Below are 17,254 nucleotides of genomic sequence, written 5' to 3'. Positions count from 1 at the left end.
CATTTCCCACCCCCGGCTCGAGGTAATATCGCTCCTGGGATCGCACACGCAGCCAAGAGGAAACTTAGTACCAAGGTACCCTTGCAACGCAGCAGCAGCGCTTCGCTTCGCCCCAGCCAGCGGGCCAACGCTCTCTCTCACTTTCTTCCAGTCGCAGTGCTGCCGTCCCTGCTCCTCTCTCCTTCCAATTCCATTCTGGCTTCACACTCAGTCACCCTGGCAGAGTCCCATCGTCGACCACCAACACCACCCACCCACCCGACCACGCACCGTCTCTACCGTCCACTCAGCACACACACCACCAACAGCCTGTCGGGTCCTAGGAGCTGCTGTGCTGTCCTGCCACTCGTTTCTTCCAATCTCTCCGTTCCCTTCTCTTTTCCGTCCACTCACTAGTTTCTACGGTGTCGTTGTTGAGAGAACCCTTTGACCGTCTTTGGGCGCCATCCACTCATTCGTTCAGTTCTGCTCCCCTCACCCTCGCTCGCTCCTACCAACCTTGCCTTACTCACTCTTACTTTCACTCTCACCTACCCTTTTTTTCTCCCTCCACTCCTTTCATCCTTTTCTTCTGCTCTGTCGACCAAATTTGCAACTTGGTTTTTCGGCACCTCCCCCCCTTCGGCGACGTCGTCCTCTTGCAAATCCTCCCCACGACTCGTCTGCCGTCCAACCTCGCCGCCGACGCCAGTTGAGTTGTGACTATTCAGCGACCAGCGACCAGCAAACCCGGACCCAACAAGACACCCGATAGGTCGACGCGCCCTGCCTTGGTTCCTCCTTCTCTTCCGTTTCCCGATGCCCGTCTTGTCATGAACTCGTGCACACGATTCCGACTCCGACTTCGACGCCGCCTCTGACGGACTCTTTGTACCTGCAATCCACAGACGAATTTCTTCGTCGAGCCACTCATTTTGAAAAACCAACAACAAATCAACAGGGGACCGATAATCGAGATTTCCCCCAATTTACCTTGAATGTGAGTGTGGATTTGGCTTGGAGAGGAAGGGCTGGTTGGTGCCTGGTGGTCTCTATTGTGCCTGGTTCATTTAGCGACGACACTCGACAGGGGAAATAATTGGCGGCTACGGGGTGCGCATGGAAACCGGAGCGAAAACCAGGACGACAAAGGGACTCGAGCATCAAGGGACGGGGACGGGGACGGGGACGGGGACGGGGACGCTGACGGGGACCTCGCTGGAGAGGGAGGGCAGTGGTGGAAGGGCTAGACACAACGATCAGCGCTCCCGCAGTCCCCTTGCCTTGAACCAGGCCACAACGCACCGTTCCACAGCTGATCGCGGGGATCACCAATACGCTGGATCTCAACCATGGATGTACGATTTCGCTGACTGCTGCTTTCGTCTTCAGATTACCCTCATTTGGCTTATTTGTCAAGTTCACTCGTTACGACTTATCTCCTGACAAGTGAGTTTCCTCCTTGCCGTTGCTGTCGACCCTTGCTGTCGCTGTCGTCTTGTTGCGGCGCTGACACTTCTTCGGTGTAGATTCACACACCGCACCTCGAGTGCCAGCTGACGCCTTCCATTCTCTTATACCGACATCACCTCAGCATCACCAGTGCATGATCAACATCGACTAGGACCCGAACGATGCGGACAGTATCCGTTGTTGCGGCCGCCCTATTAGCGGCCTCGTATGTGGCCGGCGAGCATGTGGAGCACCCCAAGCCCAAGTTCTACTTCCCTCGACATGTCAAGCGCCAGTATGCCAACGCCACGATAACATCCAACGATGCCCCCATCTCCACCATCGACACCTCGGCCGACATCGTGTCGCAGACGACCAAGAGGGAGACGACCAGCAACGACCAGAGCGAAAGCTTGTCGGGCATTCCCTTTGTCAAGTCGACTTCCTCGCGTCTCCTCACTTCGAGCGACTCGCAGTCGGAATCCGAATCCGAGAGGCCTTCTGTCACGACGGTGGTGATTGCGAGCACCGTTTACGTTTCGCCTACTCAGCCCACGACAGTCAGCTTGTCGACTGGCTTCACCGCGGCTCCCTCCGCCCCCCCTGTCGACACGGACTCTTCCAGTTCCGCTGATAGCACTGCCGGCTCCTCTGACTCTACTAGCCAGGATACCGCTGGCTCCTCCAGCTCTGCTACTGACAACAGCTCAAGCGACTCAACTGCACCTACTACGGAAAGCAGCTCTGGTTCTACCACAGAGAGCAGCGCATCTGGCTCTACTACGGACACTACCGGCTTACCTATTAAAGTCATTGTCACCGACAGTGCCAGCTCTTTGGCTTCGGCTTCGGCTTCGGCTTCGGCTTCGTCTTCGGCTTCGACTTCAGCTAGCGACGACGCCATTTTGCCCACCTCCGGCGCCAATACTACCAGCTCTTCGGGCTCTGCCACCGACGCTGCTAGCTCGTCCAGCTCTATTGAAGAGACCGCTAGCTCGTCCAGCTCTATTGAAGAGACCGCTAGCTCGTCCAGCTCTATTGCAGAGACCGCTAGCTCGTCCAGCTCTATTGCAGAGACTGCTAGCTCGTCCAGCTCTATTGCAGAGACTGCCAGCTCGTCCAGCTCTGTTGCAGAGACAGCTAGCTCATCTAACTCTGCCACCAATGTTGCCAGCTCCTCGGCTTCTGCTACTGACAGTACTACCTCTCCCGGCTCCGTCGTAAACACCACCAGCTCGGCCATCGTTGCTACCGATACTACTAGCTCCTCGGCTCCTGCTACCGATGTTACCAGCTCACCGGCCGCGTCGACTGATGCATCTGACTCCTTGACTTCGTCCAGCGCTTTGCCTGCCGTCTCATCGGGAGTCATTGCTAACACAACCAGTCCTGAATCGTCGACCTCCTTGCAGGCTATTGCTCTTCCTACCACTACCGCTGAGCCTACTTCCACGGCTGAGACTTCTACCGTCGAGACCGTACCCACCGAGACAGCCACCGATGGAAGTGCTTCCACGGGTGGGCTTCCGTCTATCATCATCCTTCCTTCGATCCGGACTACCTCGACTTCTGCGGCCGATGTAGCAAACTCAACTGCGCCTGCTCTCGTTTCCGAGACCGCCCCTGCGGCTAACTCTACCATTGGGACTGCCACGGTGTCCGAGATCATTGCAACTGAGGATCCTTTGATTACCAGCTCGAGCAGCTCTGGCATCCTTTTGGCTCCTACAGGCGTCGTCAGCGAGACCTCCAGTGCGTCAATCAACCCAATTGAGTCTTTCGCTAGCAGTGTCGCATCCTTGGTAGAAAGCATACTTATTCCTACCGGCAATGGAACAGCAACCGAACCTACGGCTCCCGTCACTACGTCGGATGTAGTCACGATTCCCTCCGCGACCGAACCTTATGCCAGCGGCTCTGGATCGGGTATTATCACGGCTTCTGCCTCGCTGACTACCAGCGAGTCTGAGTCTCCCATCACTTCTTCAGGCATCGTCTCCATCCCGGTTGGAAACTCGACTGTTACCTCGACCAGCGCCGTCGAATCTGTCCCAATAACAACCGGAATCCCGGAGTCCTCGGTACCTGTTATTCCTGGAAACTCTTCGATCCCTGTCACATCTCTGCCTGACACAACGATAGTTCTGCCCTCAGTCACTTTGATTAACAGCACCGCAGTCGCAGCCAATACCTCAACCATTATTCCAGTCATCGCAACGAGCGTTTCTTCTGAGATCTCGGTACCTGTTTCCTCCCTGGAGCCTGTTACCACCACTCAGAACTTGATTCCCTCGCCTGCGACGACCACGATTAGCACTGGTCCACCGGTTACGCATTATACTCCCACAGCCACCGTGTCTAACATGCCGCCTGGCTATAATAGCCCAACCACGATTTTGGTGGACCAGCCTCCCCCTTCGCAGACCCAGAGCGAGTCCTTCGTGCAACAAACCACAGCGACTGCCCTTCCCACCGAGCTCCCCAAGGCGATTGCCCCTGATGACACGACTGCTCCCAAGCCGGACGACAACATTTTTATCCAGATCGGTTTCAACTATGGATTCAACTACCCGTTCGTGGCCAAGAACAACAACGCTGCGGCGCAGATCTTCCGCCTCCTCCCTGAGGCGCTTGCGTTTGCTGGGTCTATTGAGTCCCACAGAGTAAGAGTCACGAAGCTGATGCCCATGAACACGATGAACACTCTGGGTTACTGGACCACTCTTGCTGTTGTATCATACCCGGAGGCGTATGTTCAGAGTCTTCGGTTGGATGTTAAAAGCGCCAACTCTCCGCTCTATAACAACCCTACTCCGCTGGTTTACAACTTGACAATGCAGATCAATCCTGCCATTGATATCATCCTTGGCTCGACCATAAGCGGCGAAGGCGCAGGCGGCGAGACTGGAAGTAATCCGAACAATGCCGGTAACAACGCGGATCCGTTTACGAACAACAATAACACCAACCAGTCTTCTCAGCAGCGGGGAACCACGGCGGGTATTGTGGGTGGTGCTGTTGCCGTTGCTGCTGCGTATGGCGCGGCCATGTTCGTGATTGCCAGGCGGTACAAGAGGAAGAAGCAGGCGCACAGACGGGCAAGCTCCATCAGCGGAAGCCCGTCGGACATGCAGCAGATGGGTGGGGGTAGCCCGGCTCTAATGGGCGGTGCTCTCCTTAGTAGGGATTTCACCGGCTATGGAGGAGTGGCTGGCGGTGCGGCAGCGGCCGGCGCCGGTGCGCCTGGTGGACGGGATAGTCATGGCAGCGCAAGAAGCGGCATGGGTCTCTCCTCGCGGACGGCTTACATTTCGGCCCCGGTTGCCGCGGAAAACTCTCTCGGGTGGAACTAAATGACGAATGTTGACGGCGACATAGTTCTTGTGATTTCTTTCTCTATCTCGACGACTGACACCGACCATTTACGCTTCAATACCCATGGGGAGGATATTTTTGTTTGATGCGATGAGGACTGCGACATTAGAGACCTTTTTTTTGCGATGTCAATGTCCTGGGAAGATGGAGGCGGGAAACAACTTGAAAAAGAGGAGGAAAAAACGCAACACGATAGACGATTTCTTCGGGGCCGCCTTTTGTTGGCAAACGCTTTTTTGTGATTTTCCCCCATTTTACATGTCAACATTTTTATACCTTCTATCGGCGGACTTGGTTCTGTATGGCCATGCCGCCTGAAATTTAAAAGCCTGGCACCACAATAAAGGGTCGCAGCTGCACTTTTTGCTTGGCGGCGACTCTGGTAACCCAGGATCTTTTTAACGTTTAATTACCTTTTTTCCGTCTTATAGTACATGCTTCGAGGAAAGTCGGCTCCCTGATTCGAGATGGGTGGGCGGCATGACGGTGATCAGTCCAAGAGGGAGAGGGAGAAGAAGTTCATCAGGGACGACGACGGCCAACGACAGAGGAATATTTTCGCTCGACGCCCAAAACCGGCCCAGCCAGCCAATCAGCTTTTCACGCTCGGATTTGGGAAGAGGTGGAGAAGTCGGAATAGGGGAATCGAGAACCGCAAATTTCCCCCATTTCAAAGCGAAGTTGGGTAATCTTTGTGGACTTGAGGAGTAGATGGAGATGAAGAAGCTATGGCTGATGGGGACAATTTAAAAGGTGCTATGTGATGGGTTGTTCTAGCTACATATTTACATATTTCACGTACAACGCCTTGGTTTTGGGCATCGCAACGAAGTTTAGTTTCCTAGGTCGTTTTTTCTATCTATCGTTGGCTGTAGATAATGTTATTACGTTTACACACCCACATACCTTATGTTTCTTATTTTCTTTCGTACAACGTCAATTAGAAATAAGCATTACAAAACGCAGTTTACCAACTCCCGTAGACCTTTCTACCTTATCTCCTCAGCATCACATCCATCGAAAATCGATCTCAGCCGCTGCCTGGGGCTGAGTCCAATTCTCGGCCCCTTGACCTTATGTCCTGTGCCTGTGCAACCACCCACTTTGTGGGGGATACGTAATCTGGAGATCGCCCTGAAATTTTAAACGGGGAAGCTGGCGAGCTGGGTCATCCCAGCCACAAACGTCCAGGCTCCAGCACGTTTTCAGGGGGCAAAACAGGGGCATTCCCTCGTGGTCGGCTCCTCCCGGGTAGGTTCACAGAACTTCTCATACAACCAAGTTTCATCTCATTCTCAACTTCTGAAAATGGAGGAGACGAACTCCGTTCCATTCCAGCTTCACTGCTTCAGGCCTGATTTACAGCGGGCGGGCAGCGAGGTTCAGGAGCTGGAAGGAGAGGGGAGTTGGGGAGGAGGGGAGATACAGCTGGGAGTCCATCATAAACCGGAATATTCCCGCCGATCTTGCGCGTGCTATTGGCTGTTAACAAGGTAGGTGGACAGCTGGCGTTCGGCGGGGTGAGCACTAAACTTGAGGTGAGAGGGTGAGGGTGGTTCATCTCGCTCCTCTTTTTCATGAACTGCGAATGCATGAACTCCCGTCCTAAAACCGGACCTCGGATGAAACTCGTGAAGATCAGACGGGACGAACGGGAGCGGGAACTGGCGGGAACTCCGGACGGATGTTTTGACAACAACAGATGCCGTTCCAGCAGGATTCACAGAGGGGACGCCTAACATTGGATCGCATTACATAGCAGCGCGTTCGCAGTCCAGTGCGTCTAGGGGTACGCAATTCAAGCTTTCTGGGGCGATTTCTAGGCAATCTGGGGTGCATAAGGTTACCCGTTACCGCTCCGCCTGACCTAGCTGCTAGCACACCGACTGTGCATGTGGAAAGGAGCTGAAGTGGAAGCCTGTGTGGCGACGTCACTTGTCCCCAACTTTGACAACCCCTCTTGTCAATCCAATCTCTCAATCCCAACCAAATCAACATCAGCGCCGAAGAACTGGATCAACCGAATCGAACCGTTCAATACCAAATCGGCATCTCTTCTCATTGCCCACTGCGCCAAGGTCAACAAAGAACAGCAAACGGGCACAAGGATACGGAGTTAACCCAGCCAGGGGCACAAAGAAAGGACAAAAGGGGGGCGTCCGCAGAAGACCATCCCGAATTCTTAACAACGACAAAGAGAATCAATCACACGGCAGACACCGAAGCACGCACAGCCGACTTTATCGAATTCTTGGAAGCCCCAAAGGAAGGAAGGAAGTGTGGAAACTTGCGATAGCAGGCGACAATGACGGCGACAACCTCCTTTCGGGATGGATCGGCAGGAGGAGGAGGAGGTGAACAAAGGAGCGGTAGTGCGGTAGTTGATGAGCAAGGGCAAGAACAAGGACAAGGGGGAGGAGCGCTCAACAGAGAGAGAAAGTGGGATGATGGGTTCCCGTTCCCATTGACGGAAGAGCCAGGTCATCGACAGGAACGACTTGCGGCACGTGGAACTGGAAGTCGTATAGGAACAGGAAAGGGCAACGACCGAAGTACCGGAGTAAGCCAAAACGGTCACCGCGCTCAAGGAAACGGCGGTGATGGAAACGGTACATCTTTAGACAACAACGACAAAGGACAACAGCCACTTTTACAGCAGTCTTCATCAGGGACATCCAACTCAAAAGACTTGTATGGCCACAATCACAATCACATGTCCCTAGTATCAGACCCACCGAGCTCAAATGACACAGACACGGACTTTTACTCGGCCTCAGATACCGATACCCAAAGTAGTACCGACTCCTCTGACTCGGAAGAAGACCGCCGGATATCGACTGAACTTCACCGCGAAGTTTTCTTTAGCGCTGTTGGTGAGGAGGAGGGGTATGAATTGACTTCTACCAATACAAAAAAGAAGTCAACCAGGAAGTCGAAGAGAAAGGGAAGGAAGGGGAACAGAAAAAGGGGAACGAGCAAATTCCCCGATCTTGATGATGGTCTACTTGACAGCGGTAGGCGGGGGAGGAGGCAAAGGCAAAGGGGAGTAAGTGTCAGCACAGCGACAAGCGGTAAAAGCTTCCGGAAAAAGCTACGATATACGCCCGAGGAGGAGAGGGCGGTGGTGAAGAAGTTTGATCGCAAGCTGGTGCTTTTCGTGGCGCTGCTTTATATGTTGAGCTTTTTGGATCGGTCTAGTGAGTTTTGGCTTTCGGTTGTTCTTGGTTTTGATGAGCGGTTGTCATATGCCTTTGGCATTGTTTACTTCCACAAACTGCCTTTCCCCGGCCTCTTTTCCCATGGCTGATCATGATGCTTACCACCCAACAGACATCGGCAACGCCCGCATAGCCGGCATGGATGAAGACCTCCAATCGACTCCTCCCAAAGAGGACTGGTACGAATGGGCCTTGACAGCCTTCTACATTGCCTACATTTGCTTCGAGTGGATGTCCATGCTCTGGCGATTGATACCCGCCCATATCTACGTCTCGGTCATTGTCTTATCCTGGGGCTTGACGGCTTCGCTACAGGCTGTAGCAGTTAACTACCCCATGCTCATCTTTTTGCGCACAATGCTGGGTATAGGCGAGGCGGCCTTTACGGGAGTGCCGTTTTACCTCTCGTTCTTCTACAAGCGGCATGAGTTGGCTCTTAGGACGGCCATTTTCATATCCGGTAAGTACTCAATTCACAAACCTCAAAGCTTCAGTATATTTATTGACTCAGCAACACGTAGCTGCCCCCCTAGCGACCTCCTTCGCCTCCTTCCTCGCCTGGGCCATCCTAAAACTAGGTTCCATCTCCCCCATCCGGCCCTGGCGACTCCTTTTCTTGATCGAGGGATTTCCCTCCGTCATCGTCGCTGTCTTAGCCTGGCACATCATCCCGGATTCACCACAAACAGCTTCCTACCTCACCCGTCGCGAAAAGAAAGTCGCTGCTCTTCGTCTCCTCCCCGCTCACCCCTCCTCTCAAAAACCCCAAGGCCACCACGGCCTCAAAACGCGCGATATCCTCACAACCCTCCTCTCCCCCGTCGCCTGGCTAACCTCCCTAATCTTCTTCCTAACCAACCTCTCTTATTCCTCCCTCCCCGTCTTCCTACCCACAATCCTAACACAAATGGACCACACGCCCTTAATGTCGCAAATCCTTTCCGCCCCGCCCTATCTCTGCTCCTTTGTAATAGTCCTAGCAACCGCTTATTTATCAGACACGTACCGCTCCCGCTCCTATCCATTAATCTTCCACGCCCTCCTCTCTGCCTCCGGCTACTCAGTACTAGCCCTTTCCGAGTCCCTCGGCTTGCAGCCCGGTAGTTGGATCCGCTACCTAGCCGTCTACCCCGCTGCTATCGGCTTCTTTAACGTGGTGGTGTTGACGATTGCGTGGAGTATTAATAACCAGCGGACTGAAGGGGGTAAAGGGGCTGGGTTTGCGCTGATGCAAGTTATTGGACAAATGGGGCCGTTGGTGGGGACGAGGCTGTACCCGAAGGGGGAGGGGCCGTATTGGGCGAGGGGGATGGGGGTTTGTGCGGCGGCGATGGTTGGGGTGGCGGTGTTGGCGGTGGTTTTGAGAGGGTATTTGGTTTGGAGTAATGGGAGGATGGAGAGGGAGGTCGGGTATGAAGGTGTGGGTCAGGATGAGGAGGAGGGACTGGTTGATGGAGAGGGACGGCGAGGGAGGGAGGGCGAAGAGAAGTTTAAGTATATGTTGTGAGCGATGTGGTAGTTTGTGCTGGGGCTGCTGGTTTAGATGTAGTAAATGGACTAGGTCGATCTGCTATATACCCGTAGGCTTGGGTTTCTGTCTACATAACCAGGTCACACCAGCTAGGTATAGTGATCGATCTAGAGTACTGGTGCAGCCTTATAATCAGTTGAACGTCCTCTGAAATTCGATCCAGCCTTAACGAAACCGAGAAACGGACAAAAGCTTGTTTCGGCATGGCAGTAACTATACCTCGGCCTTTAACCTTGCTTTCTGAGCTAACCGGGGGGCTATCTCAATCCAGAAAGAGAGCTTTTGATATAGGGTGCAGTTATAGAGGATATGGTTATATTGGACGTAATCATATAAGATTTAGCTATATAGCATTTAGCTATATGTGTCCTTGCTTCCGCTTCAACCTCCTTCGCCTTCAATGAAATCCCACCCCTCCGACACTATCATGGTAAACTGAGCATGCATCTACACTTGACAGATTAGGTGTTGTATAATCACCTACAGCTTCATACCTCCCTCCTTCAGTCTGATCCGTCCAAATACTTACCTGTGTACTAACCTTCCATCCGACAATCCGACCATGCGCCACGCATCATTCCCTTACCTATGTGCCCGAAGCCGCTCAACCCAGCTCGTCATAGTAGTCGTCGTCGTCGTCGTCGTCGTCAGCTTCGGAAGACTAGGTTCCTATCTACATATCTTTGTACATACGTCTACTCGCTGCTACCCACCCTATCGACCATCGGCTCCCCACTAAGAAAGATTCTCGATGCAAGCATGTAAGGCACAACATGTTCTTCTCGCCCCTAGTTCCCTGCTGTACCCCCTAATGTCTGCCGTGTCGCACTAGAAATCCCTCTTCAACCCATTAGATGCGACGATCGTCGGCCGTCAGAGTGGGAAATGCGTGGCATAGCAGGGATCCTTGTTTTGTTACATGTCACCAGCCAGTCCCTCATCCTCGTCCTCGTCGAGATGAGAGAGAGAAAAGAGGGACTGGAAGCTCCAAGCGTTGTGGTTGGCCCAATCAGTAGGTAACTAAGGCTCGGATGGAGGCGTCCGGACGAAGATTAAAACGAATATGAATGCGGACGTTACACATTCGTGTTCTATACGTGCGTGCGTGCGTGTTCCCGGGTTTGAGAGGGGGTTTGTGTTACGAGCATTGACTGACACTTGGAAAAGAAGAAAACGGTGATGGTCAGTTTCCATTGGTTTTGTGCTTGAACGGGAAAACGGAAATGAAGAGGTACTGAAACACTTCAAGCCATAATCAAGCAGTGTCTCATGAAACTACTTGTAGTTCTTTACATAACCCCTGTGCGTTTCAATAAACATGATATCGGTACTTATTATCCCCCCTGCCCATCCCAACTCCATCATAAGGATGCTTTGAAGCCCATCAATAAACAAGGAATCGCCCTCCTAGAAGCCCCTAGAATCATGCAACGCAAGTAGAAGCATCAACAACATGAATCTCAACAGTAACATCCTCCACCTCTTCGACACTTCCCACATCCGACCCGATCTTCTTCTCAACAACAGCTTTGATCATCAGTTCTTTTTCAGGGACTGCTACGTGTTCATCACCAGCAATCTTTTCAGCCGCCCCCAGCTCTGACTTGATAGCATCAACCTCCATAGCAGCAACATGATCCGTGACAGATTCCTCGAGAATGGTAACAGGCACAATAACAGACTCAACCTCCTTAGCGGCAACAGAAGTAATCGCAGCACCACTGGCCTTTGACATCTTAGACATCTTCCTCCTCTCCTTCCTGGCTTTGACATTGGCCCTGAACCGCTTCGAGACTCCCTTTCTCTTCGCACGAAACTTGCGAACGACCCATTTCTTGGCTTTGATCGGCCTGCGAAAGATGTAGCGAAGAAGTCTCAAAATGGAGCTCTTGTTCTTGTTTTGCTGCTGGCGGGGATAAGGCCCTGATGGCTTCCTGACATTGGTTCCTTGAACACCATCGAGGAGAGGAACATTCGTTATATCAGTAACCGGAGTGACAATGGGTGCGACCTCTACGCTCCCCTTCTTGGTAGGTGAACCGAATGAGAAGGGAAGTGCGGCTCTTGACTTTGGTTTGAGGTATCTCTTCTCCAACGTGGTCGGAGATTCGGTTGAGAGACGCGGAGGGTCCGTTGACACACGAGGGAGACACTGCGTGGACAGGTTACTGGGCGCTTCTTCTGACAACAGCGCGAATTTTGAAGAAGCCAAGGCGCGGTCGCGGGGAGCCATGTCAATCGAGGGAAAGGGTGTTACACCTGTACCGCTGGGACCTGATGAACGTGGACGTTGTCTAGGAAGCGTGGAGCTGTTGCTTTTGCCCCTGTGCAGGGCGGCAATGGCTAGGCTGATAATGGACTCTGTGTTGACGGCTGAAATGTCGGCAAGAATTTCGTCGGTGTCACTGCCGTTGAGGCTGTGAGTCTTTTCGTGCTCAATGTTCTCAATGTGCTCAACCTCTGGCTTGGTCAACTCCCGCTCGGTGATCTTGATACTTCTATCATAGCCTGCCACTGAGGGCTGGGTTCCGCATTCAATGACCTCGTTGTTCTTCGCCGCTTCCTGCTCGCGATAGAGATCTCTCAAGGCACCCTCGACGGCAACCGGATTCAGTCTGCCACGCTGGTTTGAACCAGCAGACTCCTCACTGCTTCGCAGAAATGAGGAGTTCGAGAAACCGTAAGCTTCCAGGCTAGAGAGGATGCGTCGACCGAAGGTCATGGGAGGGGAAACGGTAAGCTCGGGGCTTTTGACACCTTCAGAAGGGTATGATGACGAGGTACTGCGGACGGGAAAGAATTGGTTGAAGAAAGATTCGGCATCAAGGGACGTCCCGATTTCCGCTCCACCCTTGTTCGGCATCAGTGTCAGTTCTGGTGATTCGGATGGGCTTTCGAAAGAAAACATTCGATGGAGGAAGGTAGAAGCATTGCTATCCTCGGAGGTCTGCTTGAAGTCATGGCTGGGAACCAGACCATCGCCAGTAATTAGACGGGCTGGTGTCGGTCGGCGTGGTGTATCTTTTTGTTTCGGGGTCTTGTGGGCGTTGGCAGGCGTGTTGGGTGTATCGGTCAATGGTATGTTTTCGAACTCCCCTAGGGATTCGTCAGGGTCGACGTGTCCAGGCTGTTTCCGATTGATGTCCTTCTCCTAGAGGCCAGCAAACGTATTGGGGATGTTCAGGCGTCGGCGGCCGGGTGAGCTGAGGACACGCTCAGAAGCATTCAACCTGTTGTTCGACAGAGGCTGAAGACATGCTGCATCGCGGTTCGGGTTTCGAGCGGGGAGGCTCAAAGCTGACATATTGATGAAGATGACCTGAAGCTAGATGTGATGGTGTCTGTACATATGTTTGATGACAGGTAATGCTGATGAGTACCTAAGCTGGCAACGTGCGATGTCGAAGGTCAGAAGTATGAACTGGCTGTTCAGTTGCCGCCGAACTTGTCCTAACGCGTGTCTCCCCTCGAAGGCACTCCTTCCCAAAAACAGCTGTTGAGTCAATCAGGCCACTTCCTTTAGTAGTCCGCCAACTTTACTGGAAGCAACTTCCGCAACCTGAGAGTCGAGGAAGGAAGCACCGGTAGCCCATACCCTCCGAATATCCGGATATTGGAATACAAGTAATCAAAGAATGGGCAGAAATAGAAGGTATCAAACGCCGGATCCCTACGGCGCAGCCATCCTCATCTTGACCATCGCCAACTCAGCGCTCTTGGCCCATGACCCATCCGGTGTCTGGCGATAACACATCAACTTACCCTCATCACCCACACTCCCTAAAATCTGGCCATCATCATCGAACCCGACCCTCCACACCGGCGTCCGATGACTATCGAGCCTCGCAACTTCCGTAACCACATGCCTAACCTGGCCCGGCTGCTGCTGCCCCCCAAGTCTCATCCTATCGCCCACAGTCCCACTGCCCATCCTCGACTGATCCGCCAAACCCGCTCTAATGCCCGACTTAAGATGCGTATCCTGCCCATGCCCCTGCTGTGATGCCAATGCTCTAGAAGCCGCAGTCCCACTGCCACCATCTTCTCTCCTGCCTCCTCCTCCAACTCCATCCTGATGCCTCCTCATCTCCCCCACCCCCCACCCCCTACTTTCCTGCCCTTGCGGTGGCGGCGCCGGCGTCGACAGTCCAAAAACCCTCACATACCCATCCTGACACGCCGTAGCCACAATATCATACCCCCTAATATTCCCCGGCGCCCACGCCACGTCTCTCACCAGCCCTCTATGTCCCACGCTATTCACATTCACATTCGCATCACCACCACCCTTTGCTGACAAACCAGGAATCTCCGCAGCGAGATAAAATTCCCTCGCCGCAGTCGCCACCCCCAAACTCGCGCTCACCGTGTCCCTCGTCCTATACACCTTAACAGTATCCATAGCCGCCACCACCAAGCCCAGTGCATCCGTCGGCACGCCCGCCCTCAGCGCGGTGTAACACACTTCGGGGTTCGGATCGAAGCGCACGCGAAAGGAAGTTTCTTCGCCACGGGCGGGCTTTTGCGTTAGCACGGAGAATCGGTCGATGCGGCTGAACTCGGTGATGTTTTCGGGGGTTTCGTTTTCTAGCACCTCTAAAGTGCCGTCTACTGATAAAAGGGCGAGGTAGGTGTGGCGCGTGTCGTCGTTATGTTTGAGGCTGAAGGACCGGATGGGCGATTTCGGGTTGCGGTAGTCGAAGGCTGGAGTGGGCTTGCTGTCGCCGGAGGAATGGAGGGAGGAGAGGCCGATGCCACTACCAACGCCGTCGCGACGGGAGGAGGATAAGGTGCTGGCGCCGTGACCACCGAGATGGCCGCCGTGGTGCCCGCCGTGCCCGTGCCCCATGAGGTTGACGCCGAACCGCCGGCCTGGTGCGGCCGAGGGATTTTCAGCCCAGAGCTTGAAGCGGCCTTCGATGCCGAGGGAGGCGAGGAGGTTGGGGTAGATAGTTGGTGGGAGCCATTGGAGCTGTGAGATAGGTTAGATGGCTGTTTTTGAGTACCTGGAGAAATGGATAAGTGAATGACTTACCTCTAAAATCTCACCACCGTGAGCACTCCAACTGTCGCAAACGCGCCACTTTCCATCCTTGTGCCTGTTGAAGACGCGAATCTTGCCGTCGACGGATCCAGTGGCGCAACGGTCGCCGTAGCTGTTAAATGCGACGGCCTGGACCAGATCCTGGTGGCCATGGTTCACGATGGGGTCTATGGTTGACTTGGCGTCAATGGCGGGCGGGTCGCCTAGGTATTGACTGAATTTGGACATGATTTGTGACTTGGTTCAATCTGATGTTGAGGTTGTGATGAGTGAAGGAGATCGGACGGAGGGATTGTGAAGTGAGGTTGAGAACGGGAGCCAAGCCAGGAAGTGCCCGGTTGGTGGGGGTGAAGTACCGCTGAGGCGCCTGATGCTTGCAGTGACTTTCAGTGGATGTTGACCCCTGGCTCAAAGCACCCTGCAGGCCGCCCGGAACTGGGACCAAGATCCACCGGGACATCCCGTCCAATGCCCCCGGCATCCGGCCCGGTCCCGGCCAAATGTACGTAAACTTGTTGATCCCAAACGCGATGGAAGAGATGCCGATGTCTTGGAACCTCTTATTTGTGATGTCAATTTTCGATGGTCGTCAGTTAGGGAATGTGTATATGCATATCTATGTCTATATGACCAAAAACATGTGTACAGGTGAAGATGCCTAAGTCTAGGTAAGAATCAAGAAGCTATATATCAACCCCCTTCAAACCCCCAAATTATCCTGCTTAAACACAATCAACGCCAACCGATGCCTCACAAACAACCCAAACAGGCCCACGACAACTTGCATCCCCGTAATCTCCATTGCCAGCCTATCCTCCCTCAACGGGCCCCTCCACACCAACCACAAGTTCAGAATCGTAAAATTGCTCGTCTCCACGAACCTACCCTCCTCATCCAGCGTGACCCTCAACAACCTCAGCTTATCCAGCGTCTTCAGCCCCCACGCGATCAACGGCTTCGGCTGTCTCTCGGGTGTCCATGACGTCACGCTGGGCTCCAACAACCCCGTGCGCGCATTGAACCTCGGCAGCCGATGGCGCGGACAGGGCACCAGCCCAAACAGCTGCGGAACCGAATAAACAAAGTTGAAGATCTGCGGGATCAAGAGTAAGATCAAAGTCTTACTGAAGTGCCCCAATATGCTAACCACCACGAAGACCATGCCGGCAAAGTAGCAGTACGTATCCCCCACAAAGACGCGGGCGGGGTACCAGTTGTGCCAGAGCAGGGCAAACGAGACGCCCAGGAAGGGAAGCAAAAAGTAAAGCGAGAACAGGTGGGAGTCGGTAGCCGGGTGCGGGAATGGACCGCCCGAGGGCGTCAAGAGGTAGAGACAATCGTTGAAGGCGAGCAGCATCGCGATAACGATGGACTGGGTGACTTCGATGCCGTTGATGCCGGCCAGGATGTTGATACTGTTGGGGGAAAAGATGGCGACCGAGGCCATGTAGACGTAGTATAGCGCGCCGAGGTTGAAGAGCTCGCCTAGGTAGGGCTGTAAAGGGAGCGGGATCACGACGGAGGTTACGCCGAAGTCGACAAAGTAGACGACCAAAAGAGGGATGGAGGCGAAGGCAGGGATGAAGAATTTGTGCCGCCAGCGGATGTCGAAGAGGTCGTCGCCTATGCCGAGGAGGGAAATGGATTGGAGGGCCATGACGGCGGAGAGGTAGGAGGCTAGCTATTGTTGTCGTCAACTGTTAGCACCTGTTTTCTCACTCTTCCCGGACCAGAGGACAACATACCTTCCCATGTGGAAACCGATGCAAGAACCTCCCCTCCTGTACATGCTCAACATGCATCACCACATCCCTATTTCCACCGCCGCTGGTCGCCGCGACAATGTCCTTGTAAAACGGGAACGGGATGAAGACGATAACAGCCAGCAGGTATACAATGGCCGCTATCCCGCCCATACACTCCGGTAGCTCCTTCTTGTGGTGTTTGCTCATATCCACGCCCTTCAAGCCGGCTTTCATAAAGGTCGGTCCCAGCCATCTGATCATCGAGAAGGTCGCGCTAAACGCCAACCCGCTGAGCGCGAACGAGGCAATGAGCGGGTAGCCATCGCCTTGGAAGGTGTTGGCGAGGACGGCGACGCAAGCGGCGGAGAGGGCGATAAGGGAAAGGCTCTCGGCCTGCGAGAGCGAGTTAGGTGAGTTATGATTATGTTGGTGGTGTCCCGTCATCCTTGTCGTATGGTGTGCGATCGTTTCTGCGACGGTTTTCGTAGTTCGGGAAATTCGAGGAAAGTTCGAGGAGAGGTAGCGAAATGCGTGATCGCGAGCTACCTGGTCATTTGGGATAGCATTGGCCGCTTATCGAGGAAAAAGGTAAGGAACGTCGGTATCGGATCGATCGATCGATCGAATTGGTGTTTGTTAAAAAGCGCAAAACGAGTGGTGGCGCGAGTAGAGTTGTGAACGTGATCGTGAAAGATGAAAATTGGAAATGGAATCAGAGGAAAGAGAAAGACAAAAAAGACAGATGTCCAAAATGACGATATGCACCCGTAATTGTGGGGAGCTTTCGGCGCGTTCCAGCCTTGTGGACCTGCTGATTGCCGTTGTGTTACAGGGGCTTTGGTGGTGTGCTGAGACAGGGGTTTGGACGCCCGGTTTAATTGGCATCTTTTCCCATTGGATAAGCGGCTGT

The 17,254-nt window shown here is 53.6% G+C and overlaps 5 protein-coding genes across 5 annotated transcripts; 2 read left to right on the top strand and 3 right to left on the bottom strand.

Annotated features, from left to right (window-relative positions):
- Positions 1-1,511: 1,511 nt before the first annotated feature.
- On the top strand, positions 1,512-5,762 carry SMAC4_01772 (uncharacterized protein). Its single transcript, XM_003348702.2, has one exon. The coding sequence runs from the start codon at positions 1,614-1,616 to the stop codon at positions 4,782-4,784; it is 3,171 nt and encodes a 1,056-aa protein (XP_003348750.1). The 5' UTR covers positions 1,512-1,613; the 3' UTR covers positions 4,785-5,762.
- A 398-nt stretch (positions 5,763-6,160) lies between these two features.
- SMAC4_01771 (uncharacterized protein) lies at positions 6,161-8,589 on the top strand. The gene is made up of 2 exons (XM_066089643.1): positions 6,161-8,484; positions 8,546-8,589. Exon 1 carries the CDS (start codon positions 7,112-7,114, stop codon positions 8,111-8,113), a length of 1,002 nt encoding a protein of 333 aa, XP_065946407.1. The 5' UTR covers positions 6,161-7,111; the 3' UTR covers positions 8,114-8,484; positions 8,546-8,589.
- Positions 8,590-10,838: 2,249 nt separating this feature from the next.
- SMAC4_12889 (uncharacterized protein) lies at positions 10,839-12,463 on the bottom strand (the record flags this gene model as incomplete). Its single annotated transcript, XM_066091136.1, has 1 exon — positions 10,839-12,463. One exon carries the CDS (start codon positions 12,461-12,463, stop codon positions 10,979-10,981), a length of 1,485 nt encoding a protein of 494 aa, XP_065946406.1. The 3' UTR covers positions 10,839-10,978.
- Positions 12,464-13,225: 762 nt separating this feature from the next.
- SMAC4_01770 (uncharacterized protein) lies at positions 13,226-14,827 on the bottom strand (the record flags this gene model as incomplete). Its single annotated transcript, XM_003348700.2, has 2 exons — positions 13,226-14,527; positions 14,591-14,827. 2 exons carry the CDS (start codon positions 14,825-14,827, stop codon positions 13,226-13,228), a joined length of 1,539 nt encoding a protein of 512 aa, XP_003348748.2.
- A 374-nt stretch (positions 14,828-15,201) lies between these two features.
- SMAC4_01769 (uncharacterized protein) lies at positions 15,202-17,081 on the bottom strand. The gene is made up of 2 exons (XM_003348699.2): positions 16,345-17,081; positions 15,202-16,280 (listed from the first exon to the last, which is right to left on the bottom strand). Exons 1-2 carry the CDS (start codon positions 16,786-16,788, stop codon positions 15,300-15,302), a joined length of 1,425 nt encoding a protein of 474 aa, XP_003348747.2. The 5' UTR covers positions 16,789-17,081; the 3' UTR covers positions 15,202-15,299.
- Between the last annotated feature and the right edge of the window lie 173 nt (positions 17,082-17,254).

This window comes from Sordaria macrospora, chromosome 3, assembly GCF_033870435.1.
Source record: "Sordaria macrospora chromosome 3, complete sequence".
In the NCBI taxonomy this organism is placed as follows: Eukaryota; Fungi; Ascomycota; class Sordariomycetes; order Sordariales; family Sordariaceae; genus Sordaria; species Sordaria macrospora.
This window is presented reverse-complemented; position numbering and strand designations above follow the sequence as displayed.

What these genes read in the sequence shown, in the direction of transcription:
- SMAC4_01772 (XM_003348702.2), top strand. Translation starts at nt 1,614, where the DNA reads ATGCGGACAGTATCCGTTGTTGCGGCCGCCCTATTAGCGGCCTCGTAT.
- SMAC4_01771 (XM_066089643.1), top strand. Translation starts at nt 7,112, where the DNA reads ATGACGGCGACAACCTCCTTTCGGGATGGATCGGCAGGAGGAGGAGGA.
- SMAC4_01769 (XM_003348699.2), bottom strand. Translation starts at nt 16,788, where the DNA reads ATGACGGGACACCACCAACATAATCATAACTCACCTAACTCGCTCTCG. An exon ending in ATCGGTTTCCACATGGGAAG is followed by an intron (nt 16,281 to 16,344) that starts GTATGTTGTCCT and finishes CGACAACAATAG; the next exon opens with CTAGCCTCCTACCTCTCCGC.